The sequence below is a fragment of the Paramormyrops kingsleyae genome, unplaced genomic scaffold (assembly GCF_048594095.1).
Source record: "Paramormyrops kingsleyae isolate MSU_618 unplaced genomic scaffold, PKINGS_0.4 ups27, whole genome shotgun sequence".
NCBI lineage: Eukaryota > Metazoa > Chordata > Actinopteri > Osteoglossiformes > Mormyridae > Paramormyrops > Paramormyrops kingsleyae.
In genome coordinates this window covers 1,033,324-1,046,592 of record NW_027325965.1, presented here as the reverse complement: position 1 = coordinate 1,046,592, position 13,269 = coordinate 1,033,324, and the positions used below count along the sequence as shown (strand labels likewise).

Sequence of the window (13,269 nt, the reverse complement as noted above, 5' to 3'; positions counted from 1 at the left end):
AGGCCGCTCAGAATGCCAGGCTCTGAGAACTTTTTAAAGGGGTCGCAAAACAAACAAACGTGTAGCTTATATCTTTGCACCGACTGCTGATAGGACATAATTTGTCAAATAAATATTGTTGTGAGCCAGTTATTTGCATTCCCACTTAAAATCAAGCGTTCTGGTGGGAAAATGTTACCTATAAATAGTGTAGCGCTTCTTTTCAAATTTACCTTGGATCACAATGGATGATCGCCAAGTAGTTGCTTGTGCTTTATGTTTCTTTAGTTAACATAAATAGTACTTAAAATGTTTCACGACAGTTCTACTAAAACACATAATTATGTTTTGACAAACACTAATGTTATAAATAGGTTTAACATTACCGACAATTTGCACTGTTTTCTCTGCTATGGCGCCAAAATTACTACAAAAAAATATATTATGCACTTCACCATCTCACCTGGAACACCGATTGTTTCGGACACTCTGGTCCATGCCTCATTTTTTTTATTTATGTCCCTGTATGCAAACAGAGACACATCATATATAACTGGGTACCCGGCCACAGCAATAAGTCTCTCCTTCATTGTGCCTAGGAACGGTTGGGTCGGAACAAAAGTTTACACGCTTATGTTCTGCGGCGCTCTCTTTAGCGGAGCATCTCTACATTCCCATTGGTTGCCGCCCAACCGCGTCACAGCTCATTACCATAAAGTTGACTGGGATTCAACTTCTGTCTGACGCTCCCGCCGCCCAGATCGCGACGCGCCGCGCCGCGCTGCTCCTCGACGCCTCCCGACGCTCCCTCCCATAGAGAATGAATGACTTCCGGTCGCTTTGACGCTCTCGCCGCTCGCAGTGTGAACGTAGCATTAGGATACGTCTTCATACAGATGAGTGAGGGGATGGATGCACTATTCTATGGAGGCCTCTGAAGAGAAAAAATTATCCCAATTTTATATTGAGAGGGATGGTTAATTCCATTTTAATGCAGACTGCGTTAAAAGTCCCTGTTCTGCCGTTGATCTTTTGCATGCATGCTATCATGTATTAGTTTACTCTGTATTTTGATCACATGTCAAACTAAAGAATTTTTGGTCGTATTTTTGTTCCTAATTTTGAAGTAATTGTAAAATAAAAATGTTGTTCTTTTCCGCCGCCATGCTTCGTCTTACTTGTGAAGGTTATGCTTGCATTGAACTTGCTTTGTAGACAGTAAGATCCTGCCGGCATTAATTCTCCACTGTGTGGTAATTTTGAGAAATTGCGCACGTTTCTTATCCCGTCAGAATCGGTAAAACTAACGCCATGCGAATGTGTCTTAGCGCAGAGTTTAGAATATTTACGGTTTCCGGTCAATTAAGGCAGTTTGAAATAAAACAAAAACGTTTAAACTTTCTGGATGCGCAAACTCTCGCTCTTGGCAAGATGGTGCAGATAGTCGAGATAAAGGACTGTTATTCGATGAGAATTCGAATCCATCACTCCTTAAACATGGAGAACATGGATCCAGAAGGTATTAATGATTATAATGATTAAATGATAATAAAGTTGTAGCTCCTGGTATGTGACAAACGAAATGAACGGCTAAGTCTGCATTGGCCTAATGTTTGTTAGTTTTGAGGTAAAGCTGATAAGTAACACATTTGGTTTTTGAGGTAAAATAACCGACCGGTTGAATAATTCAACTTTTATCTACAAAAATGAATGTATTTAGAACTGCAAACGGATACATTGCAAGCGGAGTTTTAAAATGAGAAAATGTAACGATGTGATAGGAAATGCCGTTCGTTATACTCCCCTTCTGTCTCCCATTCTTGCTCATCTTGTTTAAATAATAAGAAAATGAAAAGCAAGATCACTGTTAGTGACAAAAGTGCAGGACTAAATGTGTTTCATTTAATATTTATTCATTTGGATATGTGTGAGAGTAAGCGTATGCATGGATCTTGTCTTCTGGTTTAGCTTTCTTAGCTTTATCGGTAATTCACATTATTTCATTTATCTGACAATCTGAAGCCCATGGACTCATTTTAAACGGATTTTGTAGTAGAGTATTTATGCAGGCTTCCCCTGCAGCTCCAGCATCCACGACTGAGGATGCTAATTGGCTTCCTGAGGCTCTCCCCTTGGCCTGGGGTGAAGATGAGCCCTCATCTCCATCCTTATCTGTGCCTTCTGACACTCAACCTGGAAGTCAGATTGAGCCAGAACATGCTGAGCCCTCCAGCTCCACCTTCTGGATCCCTGTGGGCCCTAACAGCACGTGGCAGCAGCTTGAGATCGAAGGCCGCAACTACCTGCGGAAGCTGGATGAGCTCAGCATCTACGATGGACTCTGGGGCATTACGGACTACGGTGATGACCACACCGTGGTCATGTCCGTGCATGTCTCCGTGCATGTGAGCAGTTCTCTGCGAACATGGGGCGTGAGGCAGGAGGAGAGGCCTCCTCAGAGGCCCGCTGGCACCAGACAGAGGAAGCGCAAGGCCGAGCCCGACGACACCAGCGGCTCAAGTTCTCCTCCACCGCACAAGAGGCCCATGCGCTTCTGACTTGAATCCATGTTTTTTCGCTGTAAGTTACATTTTTATTTCAACATAATTAGAAGATCCCGCAGGAAAATATTAGTCAGTTACTTAATAAATGACCAAAAAGTAGTTGAATAGGACAGCTGGCCAACGTGTCTGTGTGCTTCCACTGACTGGCACCCTGACATATAATGATTTTTAACAACGAGGGGGAATAATTCATACAGTAAATTAGTTAACAATAATTAGTAATCACCTATAGTTCTCATTTATCATAATGTAAAATTGAAAAACCTTTTCTGACTATTAATCTGCACAATTTAATAATTTAATTAATAGTACCTAATTTGTTTATCATTTTCTGCAATCACTGTGCGTTTAAGCAAGTTTTAAAACTAGCTGTGAAATTGTTGATGCTGTTGTTGATCTGAATGTTGCTGACAGAGCCTTAGGATACGTCTCTATACACATGAGTGAGGGGATGGATGCACTATTATATGGAGGCCTCTGAAGAGAAAAAAATTATCCCAATTTTATATTGAGAGGGATGGTTAATTCCTTTTTAATGCAGACAACGTTAAAAGTCCCTGTTCTGCCGTTGATCTTTTGCATGCATGCTATCATGTATTAGTTTACTCTGTATTTTGATCACATGTCAAACTAAAGAATTTTTGGTCGTATTTTTGTTCCTAATTTTGAAGTAATTGTAAAATAAAAATGTTGTTCTTTTCCGCCGCCATGCTTCGTCTTACTTGTGAAGGTTCTTTGTAGACAGTAAGATCCTGCCGGCATTAATTCTCCACTGTGTGGTAATTTTGAGAAATTGCGCACGTTTCTTATCCCGTCAGAATCGGTAAAACTAACGCCATGCGAATGTGTCTTAGCGCAGAGTTTAAAATATTTACGGTTTCCGGTCAATGAAGGCAGTTTGAAATAAAACAAAAACGGTTAAACTTTCTGGATGCGCAAACTCTCGCTCTTGGCAAAATGGTGCAGATAGTTGAGATAAAGGACTGTTACTCGATGAGATTTCGAATCCATCACTCCTTAAACGTGGAGAACATGGATCCAGAAGGTATTAATGATTATAGTGATTAAATGATAATAAAGTTGTAGCTCCCGGTATGTGACAGACGAAATGAACGGCCAAGTCTGCATTGGCCTAATGCTTGTTAGTTTTGAGGTAAAGCTGATAAGTAACACCTTTGGTTTTCGAGGTAAAATAACCGACCTGTTGAATAATTCAACTTTTATCTACAGAAACAAATGTATTTTGAACTGCAAACGGATACATTGGAAGCAGAGTTTTAAAATGAGAAATTGTAACGATGTGAAAGGAAATGCCGTTCGTTATACTCCCCTTCTGTCTCCCATTCTTGCTCATCTTGTTTAAATAATAAGAAAATGAAAAGCAAGATCACTGTTAGTGACAAAAGTGCAGGACTAAATGTGTTTCATTTAATATTTATTCATTTGGATATGTGTGAGAGTAAGCGTATGCATGGATGTTGTCTTCTGGTTTAGCTTTCTTAGCTTTATCGGTAATTCACATTATTTCATTTATCTGACAATCTGAAGCCCATGGACTCATTTTAAACTGATTTTGTAGTAGAGTATTTATCCAGTTATTGTCATGTTCTTATATATCTCTCTGTGTTCCATTTTGTCCCAGTTCATGAGTTTGTGGAGGACAAGTTCATCTCCATTCTGGTCGTGAACTTCGAGAGGAGCCCACTGACCATGGAGAACTTGCTGTCTCTGGCCCTCAGTGTCCCTTCATTTTATTGGCGGCTCACTGGGGAGGAGTTGGATCCCAGCCTATTGCACGTAGCAACTGCACGGCTGCAAGTGGTACATCATGGTACAGAGACTGGTGTCCAGCATGGGGATGGAGAATCACCAGCTGAGGAGGATGACCATTACGGACAGGAGCTGCCATCACCCAGCTCTAGAAGGGAGGCTTCCCCTGCAGCTCCAGCATCCACGACTGAGGATGCTAATGGACTTCCTGAGGCTCTCCCCTTGGCCTGGGGTGAAGATGAGCCCTCATCTCCATCCTTATCTGTGGCTTCTGACACTCAACCTGGAAGTCAGATTGAGCCAGAACATGCTGAGCCCTCCAGCTCCACCTTCTGGATCCCTGTGGGCCCTAACAGCACATGGCAGCAGCTTGAGATCGAAGGCCGCAACTACCTGCGGAAGCTGGATGAGCTCAGCATCCCCGAGGGACTCTGGGGCATTACGGACTACGGTGATGACCACACCGTGGTCATGTCCGTGCATGTCTCCGTGCATGTGAGCTGTTCTCTGCGAACATGGGGCGTGAGGCAGGAGCAGAGGCCTCCTCAGAGGCCCGCTGGCACCAGTCAGAGGAAGCGCAAGGCCGAGCCCGACGACACCAGCGGCTCAAGTTCTCCTCCACCGCACAAGAGGCCCATGCGCTTCTGACTGGATTCCATGTTTTTACGCTGTAAGTTACATTTTTATTTCAACATAATTAGAAGATCCCGCAGGAAAATATTAGTCAGTTACTTAATAAATGACCAAAAAGTAGTTGAATAGGACAGCTGGCCAACGTGTCTGTGTGCTTCCACTGACTGGCACCCTGACATATAATGATTTTTAACAACGAGGGGGAAAAATTCATACAGTAAATTAGTTAACAATAATTAGTAATCAAGTATAGTTCTCATTTATCATAATGTAAAATTCAATAACCTTTTCTGACTATTAATCTGCACAATTTAATAATTTAATTAATATTACCTAATTTGTTTATCATTTTCTGCAATCACTGTGCGTTTAAGCAAGTTTTAAAACTAGCTGTGAAATTGTTGATGCTGTTGTTGATCTGAATGTTGCTGACAGAGCCTTAGGATACGTCTCTATACACATGAGTGAGGGGATGGATGCACTATTCTATGGAGGCCTCTGAAGAGAAAAAAATTATCCCAATTTTATATTGAGAGGGATGGTTAATTCCTTTTTAATGCAGAAAACGTTAAAAGTCCCTGTTCTGCCGTTGATCTTTTGCATGCATGCTATCATGTATTAGTTTACTCTGTATTTTGATCACATGTCAAACTAAAGAATTTTTGGTCGTATTTTTGTTCCTAATTTTGAAGTAATTGTAAAATAAAAATGTTGTTCTTTTCCGCCGCCATGCTTCGTCTTACTTGTGAAGGTTATACTTGCATTGAACTTGCTTTGTAGACAGTAAGATCCTGCCGGCATTAATTCTCCACTGTGTGGTAATTTTGAGAAATTGCGCACGTTTCTTATCCCGTCAGAATCGGTAAAACTAACGCCATGCGAATGTGTCTTAGCGCAGAGTTTAAAATATTTACGGTTTCCGGTCAATGAAGGCAGTTTGAAATAAAACAAAAACGGTTAAACTTTCTGGATGCGCAAACTCTCGCTCTTGGCAAAATGGTGCAGATAGTTGAGATAAAGGACTGTTACTCGATGAGATTTCGAATCCATCACTCCTTAAACGTGGAGAACATGGATCCAGAAGGTATTAATGATTATAGTGATTAAATGATAATAAAGTTGTAGCTCCCGGTATGTGACAGACGAAATGAACGGCCAAGTCTGCATTGGCCTAATGCTTGTTAGTCTTGAGGTAAAGCTGATAAGTAACACCTTTGGTTTTCGAGGTAAAATAACCGACCTGTTGAAAAATTCAACTTTTATCTACAGAAACGAATGTATTTTGAACTGCAAACAGATACATTGGAAGCAGAGTTTTAAAATGAGAAAATGTAACGATGTGATAGGAAATGCCATTCGTTATACTCCCCTTCTGTCTCCCATTCTTGCTCATCTTGTTTAAATAATAAGAAAATGAAAAGCAAGATCACTGTTAGTGACAAAAGTGCAGGACTAAATGTGTTTCATTTAATATTTATTCATTTGGATATGTGTGAGAGTAAGCGTATGCATGGATGTTGTCTTCTGGTTTAGCTTTCTTAGCTTTATCGGTAATTCACATTATTTCATTTATCTGACAATCTGAAGCCCATGGACTCATTTTAAACTGATTTTGTAGTAGAGTATTTATCCAGTTATTGTCATGTTCTTATATATCTCTCTGTGTTCCATTTTGTCCCAGTTCATGAGTTTGTGGAGGACAAGTTCATCTCCATTCTGGTCGTGAACTTCGAGAGGAGCCCACTGACCATGGAGAACTTGCTGTCTCTGGCCCTCAGTGTCCCTTCATTTTATTGGCGGCTCACTGGGGAGGAGTTGGATCCCAGCCTATTGCACGTAGCAACTGCACGGCTGCAAGTGGTACATCATGGTACAGAGACTGGTGTCCAGCATGGGGATGGAGAATCACCAGCTGAGGAGGATGACCATTACGGACAGGAGCTGCCATCACCCAGCTCTAGAAGGGAGGCTTCCCCTGCAGCTCCAGCATCCACGACTGAGGATGCTAATGGGCTTCCTGAGGCTCTCCCCTTGGCCTGGGGTGAAGATGAGCCCTCATCTCCATCCTTATCTGTGGCTTCTGACACTCAACCTGGAAGTCAGATTGAGCCAGAACATGCTGAGCCCTCCAGCTCCACCTTCTGGATCCCTGTGGGCCCTAACAGCACATGGCAGCAGCTTGAGATCGAAGGCCGCAACTACCTGCGGAAGCTGGATGAGCTCAGCATCCCCGAGGGACTCTGGGGCATTACGGACTACGGTGATGACCACACCGTGGTCATGTCCGTGCATGTCTCCGTGCATGTGAGCTGTTCTCTGCGAACATGGGGCGTGAGGCAGGAGCAGAGGCCTCCTCAGAGGCCCGCTGGCACCAGTCAGAGGAAGCGCAAGGCCGAGCCCGACGACACCAGCGGCTCAAGTTCTCCACCGCACAAGAGGACCATGCGCTTCTGACTGGATTCCATGTTTTTACGCTGTAAGTTACATTTTTATTTCAACATAATTAGAAGATCCCGCAGGAAAATATTAGTCAGTTTAGGGCTGGACAATAATTCGATATCAATATATATCGCCATAGAATTTTTTTCAATAACGGTGATACGATTTTTAAACACATTTCCTATATTTCGATATACATTTGAATATATATATATTCATATATATTCGTGTATATATATATTCATATATATTCGTATATATATATATATATATACACACACACACAGTCGAACCCACTTATCTCGTCCTCGGTTAACTCGCCAACCCTATTAAGTTGACGTTTTTGAAGTGGAACCGCCAAATTCGGCACTTAACATTGGTTATCTCGATCCCCGTGACGATTCGCCGGCTTTTAGAAATGTATCACAAGTGCTAAACAGCGCGTATTCAAATCGCATTCGCAGGGTAATTTGCTAAACAACGCAGCTGTGAAACGCGATCCAGGTAAAACTTTTTTAGACAGCATAAATAATATTGAAGCATTTGTTTTCAAGCAGACTGTTAAAGGCAAAAGCAACAAAGCATTTTAGAAACCATAGTAACCGCATGTATGATACTTATCAGAGCTGTGTCAGAGCGAAATGACTCGTGAATTTAATTTTGACACTGGTTAGCTTTTTGTAAAAACGAACTACAGTACACCCCGCAGGTTTTTTGTGAGCGATCTTTGTGTTTTCAATTTTGGAGAATATAATTAAAGGTTTGTATCGAGAAACGACGGTGGTTTTTATTGTATACTAGTAAATTTCTGCTGTTAGTTGGTGCAGATGCCTTTTGTTAGCCAATATGTATGTCGGGGCCGGCTCTACGCTGGGGCAACGCCCCCTTAAGCAAACGTCCTGCCCCCTTAAATCAAACTTTTAGAAGTTGAGGAAGAAAATAATAATTACCCACAAACTGAATATGGACAAGATTTACTACAGTAGCTGAAAAATCCACTGAAAAAGGCACAAACGAGATGATAAGTTTCACTTCTTGTTCGCTCTTTCTGTTTGTGCGCGGGCTCACACTGCACTCGGCAGAGATCCCCCACTCACCCTCCCCCCAGCTAAACATCCAATCACTGTTAGTATGCAAATGAGTCCGTTTCTCAGTAGGCAGGGCAGAGCGAAATGAGCTGCGCGATTGCGGGAGGGGAAGCAGCAATCTCTCTCGTCAAAATCATAACGACTCGTGAGATCATGGTTCGAATTATTTTTTTCTATTTGGGGGGATCTTGATCGGGGGGTACTAATTAAGAAATATATCGTGATATAATTTTTTGCCATATCGTCCAGTCCTAAGTCAGTTACTTAATAAATGACCAAAAAGTAGTTGAATAGGACAGCTGGCCAACGTGTCTGTGTGCTTCCACTGACTGGCACCCTGACATATAATGATTTTTAACAACGAGGGGGAGAAATTCATACAGTAAATTAGTTAACAATAATTAGTAATCACGTATAGTTCTCATTTATCTTAATGTAAAATTCAATAACCTTTTCTCACTATTAATCTGCACAATTTAATAATTTAATTAATATTACCTAATTTGTTTATCATTTTCTGCAATCACTGTGCGTTTAAGCAAGTTTTAAAACTGGCTGTGAAATTGTTGATGCTGTTGTTGATCTGAATGTTGCTGACAGAGCCTTAGGATACGTCTCTATACACATGAGTGAGGGGATGGATGCACTATTCTATGGAGGCCTCTGAAGAGAAATAAATTATCCCAATTTTATATTGAGAGGGATGGTTAATTCCTTTTTAATGCAGACAACGTTAAAAGTCCCTGTTCTGCCGTTGATCTTTTGCATGCATGCTATCATGTATTAGTTTACTCTGTATTTTGATCACATGTCAAACTAAAGAATTTTTGGTCGTATTTTTGTTCCTAATTTTGAAGTAATTGTAAAATAAAAATGTTGTTCTTTTCCGCCGCCATGCTTCGTCTTACTTGTGAAGGTTATACTTGCATTGAACTTGCTTTGTAGACAGTAAGATCCTGCCGGCATTAATTCTCCACTGTGTGGTAATTTTGAGAAATTGCGCACGTTTCTTATCCCGTCAGAATCGGTAAAACTAACGCCATGCGAATGTGTCTTAGCGCAGAGTTTAAAATATTTACGGTTTCCGGTCAATGAAGGCAGTTTGAAATAAAACAAAAACGGTTAAACTTTCTGGATGCGCAAACTCTCGCTCTTGGCAAAATGGTGCAGATAGTTGAGATAAAGGACTGTTACTCGATGAGATTTCGAATCCATCACTATATATGTCAGGGTGCCAGTCAGTGGAAGCACACAGATACGTTGGCCAGCTGTCCTATTCAACTACTTTTTGGTCATTTATTAAGTAACTGACTAATATTTTCCTGCGGGATCTTCTAATTATGTTGAAATAAAAATGTAACTTACAGCGTAAAAACATGGAATCCAGTCAGAAGCGCATGGGCCTCTTGTGCGGTGGAGGAGAACTTGAGCCGCTGGTGTCGTCGGGCTCGGCCTTGCGCTTCCTCTGACTGGTGCCAGCGGGCTTCTGAGGAGGCCTCTCCTCCTGCCTCATGCCCCATGTTCGCAGAGAACTGCTCACATGCACGGGGACATGCACGGACATGACCACGGTGTGGTCATCGCCGTAGTCCGTAATGCTCCAGAGTCCCTCGGGGATGCTGAGCTCATCCAGCTTCCGCAGGTAATTGCGGCCTTTGATCTCAAGCTGCTGCCACGTGCTGTTAGGGCCCACAGGGATCCAGGAGGTGGAGCTGGAGGGCTCAGCATGTTCTGGGTTCACTGGGTTCGTTTCGAGGGACGAAAAATCCTTTTTTTCGCCGATTACAGCGCCCAGACGGCTCGAGCTCGCAAGGCTATGTCCCCCGTTCTGAAGAAGGCTCGGGAAGCTGGTGTTCCTGCTTTTCTGTTGTACCCGACTAAAGTTCGCCTTTCTTTTGCGGGTAACCAGTGGTTTTTTACCGACCCAGAAGAAGCTCTTCAGGCAATCGGCGCTTTCACCTCCACCGGGTCCTGGCCAATTTAATATGCTTATTCGGTTTGCTTTGTTGTTTGCCTGTTATTATATTGCGGTCACACTGTGCGTGTGGAGTATATAAATCGGGTGCTTTTCTGTTAACGATTTTGTGTCTGTTCTATAGTTGATTTTGCTTTGTAGTTTACGCCGGGGGTGGCCGGCGGGCTTGAGTATTCACGCATGCCTTATCCCCTGCGTGTCACGCGCTGGCTTTTGGCCCCGCGCTGTTCTGGGGGGATGGGGGGGAGGGGGGTGTTTTGTGGTTGTTTTGCCTTGGGGTTCGCGCCCTTCGGCTCATTGGATGATGGTGTTCTGTCTTATGGGGTGTTAGGGGTTTGTATTACTGGAGCTTATTTGTTTATGGGTTGTCTGTTTTCACTAATTCCTTCTCTAACGATGTGCTACTCTATTGACGTCTCCCTCTTTGTCTCTCTCTCTCCAGTATTGTGCTGTGGATCTATGTCTTTTATAGCTGCTGATGGCTAACTTAGTTATGGCTACCTGGAACGTGAGGACGCTTTCGACCCCTCAGAAGCGCTCTAGTGTCACAGACATTTTGTTTAGAAATAGGGTGGACATTGCTTTTTTGCAGGAGACACATTTGGAGTGCATTGGTGCATTTGGACCAAGCGCATGAGGCTCGTATCGCCAGGGTGCGGGCCGAACGCAATGGTTTACTTTTGCGTAAGGCTGAATTTCTTGTACATCGCACTAGGACACGGTATTACGCTAGTGGCCTGGTAAGTTGTTGGCGCTTAGGCTCCGCCAGTGTGACACTTTTCAAGTGTAAAATTCAAGGATGGAGCTGTAACCACCAACCCTTCTGAAATTAATGACCGTTTTCTTGATTTCTATAAGGATCTCTACTTATCCGACAGCCCTCCATCTCAGACAGCCCTGGACTCGCCTTTTTCCCTGGCTTCTCTCCCTATACTTGCTCAGCAGGATGCCTTACTACTGGAAGCCCCCATTACATTTTGTGAGCTCACTGAGGCCCTTAAGTCATTTTCTAAGAATAAAGCTCCTGGGATGGATGGTATTCAAGCTGAGGTGCTGCTCACCTTCTGGGCACAGTTAGCCTCCCCTCCGTTTCGTATGCTGTCCTCCGCCATACGCTCCTCTCAGCTCCACCCCGCTTTAAATTCTGTGATAATCTCTTTGCTTTTAAAACAGGGCAAAGACTCTGCTGATTGTTCCAGCTACCGTCCCCTATCTTTAATGAACTCTGATGTTAAGCTATTGGCTAAGGTGTTGGCTCGCCGCCTTCAGTTAATGATAGCTAAGATTGTACATCCCGATCAGACTGGTTTTATTTCAGCTCGCTACGCAGCCGACAATATGCGTCGTCTTCTGCATATTGTTAAAAATGATTATTCTTCCTCTCCTCCCACTGCTCTTTTCTCATTGGATGCCGAGAAGGCCTTTGACAGGCTTAATTGGAGTTTCCTCTGGGAAATTTTTTTTTTGCCCCGCTTAAATTTCTTAAGTGCTATGCTTCCTTTGCCGCCCCCTTCCCACTTTTTGAAAGATGTCCGGTCGACAGTAACGTCCTTTCTCTGGAATGCCCGCAAGCCTCGCATAAGGTACTCCTTTCTTACTCTTTCTAGAGATGATGGGGGTCTCGCTCTACCGGAATATGAATGGTACCACTGGTCCTTTGTTCTCCGTTCGGTCTGGCACTGGCTTCAGCCTCCCCCATCACCGCCTTCCTGGTTTCCAATAGAGGAGAATCTGGCGCGTCCGCATCAGCTGCAACATCTCCCTTTTCTCTCCCTGAAAGCTAAGGCAGCTAAACCTGTGCTAGGCTCAATTGTGTCTTATGCTGTGCAGATTTTCCATCGGGTCGAGAAGCGCACTGGCTCTGTCCCTGTCTGGCACTCAAATACACCAGTATTTCTTAATAGAGCGCTTAACATTGGTGGTCAGCCCATCACAAACTCCCGGTGGATCTCGTCCGGAATCCGTGTTTTGGGTGATCTATTTGATGACTCTGGCCTCCTCACGTTCCAGGCTCTCAGCTCTAAATTTCCTATCCCTCCTTCTTCCTTCTTTTTCTTTCTACAACTGCGATCTGTCTTCAGAACATGTGGGATTTCCTTCTCTGCTCCTTTGCCTATTCACCCCTTTTGCAAATTTGTGGCTTCCCTGTCCAAATCTAATAGACCAGTCTCCACGCTGGACATGTTTTTGCGTAATGCTGGTCAGGTTATTCCACCTGTTGCCCGTAAATGGGGTGATATCTCTTCTCCTTCTCCATTGTGCTGGCGCACCATTTTTAAAAATATTAAGCGGGCTTCTAGAAATCCCAATCACCAGCACGTTCAGTTTAGTTTTGTGCACAGGATGTACTGTACTCCACGATTGCGCTTCGCTATGGCTCTCGATCCTGATACCCTTTGTAAATTGTGCCCACTTAGAGCCCTTGGTATGTTCTGGGAATGTCCACCTGTGGCCGCTCTTTGGTATGCGGTCTCCTCCTTTCTTTCTGATCTGCTGGATGTGACTGTCCCTTGTTCTCCTCAATCTCTGTTACTCTTAGATTTCTCTCTCCTTTCTTTTTCCCCTTCTCAGCAACAGACGATTTCTTTATCCTCTGTCGCTGCAAAGCTTCTGTTGGTCTCAAGGTGGAAAGACCCGAGTCGTTGCACTTTCATAGTCTGGAGGGCTTCCCTTTACAATCTGATCATGTTGGAGCTGTCTGCTGCTTGAATAAATGGTGCCTCAGACGTTACTATCAACAATTGGGAGCGTAATGCTTCACTTGTACTACAGTACATTGAGGAGAGCACATCACCTATTGTGTCTGGTTAATTTCTTATGT

At 43.3% G+C, this 13,269-nt stretch overlaps 2 protein-coding genes across 2 annotated transcripts in view; one reads left to right on the top strand and one right to left on the bottom strand.

Moving 5' to 3' along the window:
• LOC140583972 (uncharacterized) overlaps positions 1–10,077 on the bottom strand; it is a 127,010-nt gene extending 116,933 nt beyond the window's left edge. Inside the window, exon 1 of the mRNA XM_072707897.1 lies at positions 9,839–10,077. The gene's annotated coding sequence lies outside the window, so the exon portion shown is untranslated. The remainder of the gene's footprint in view (positions 1–9,838) is intronic.
• LOC140583973 (uncharacterized) lies at positions 2,053–4,975 on the top strand. The gene is made up of 2 exons (XM_072707898.1): positions 2,053–2,559; positions 4,186–4,975. Exons 1-2 carry the CDS (start codon positions 2,547–2,549, stop codon positions 4,959–4,961), a joined length of 789 nt encoding a protein of 262 aa, XP_072563999.1. The 5' UTR covers positions 2,053–2,546; the 3' UTR covers positions 4,962–4,975.
• Positions 10,078–13,269: the final 3,192 nt, after the last annotated feature.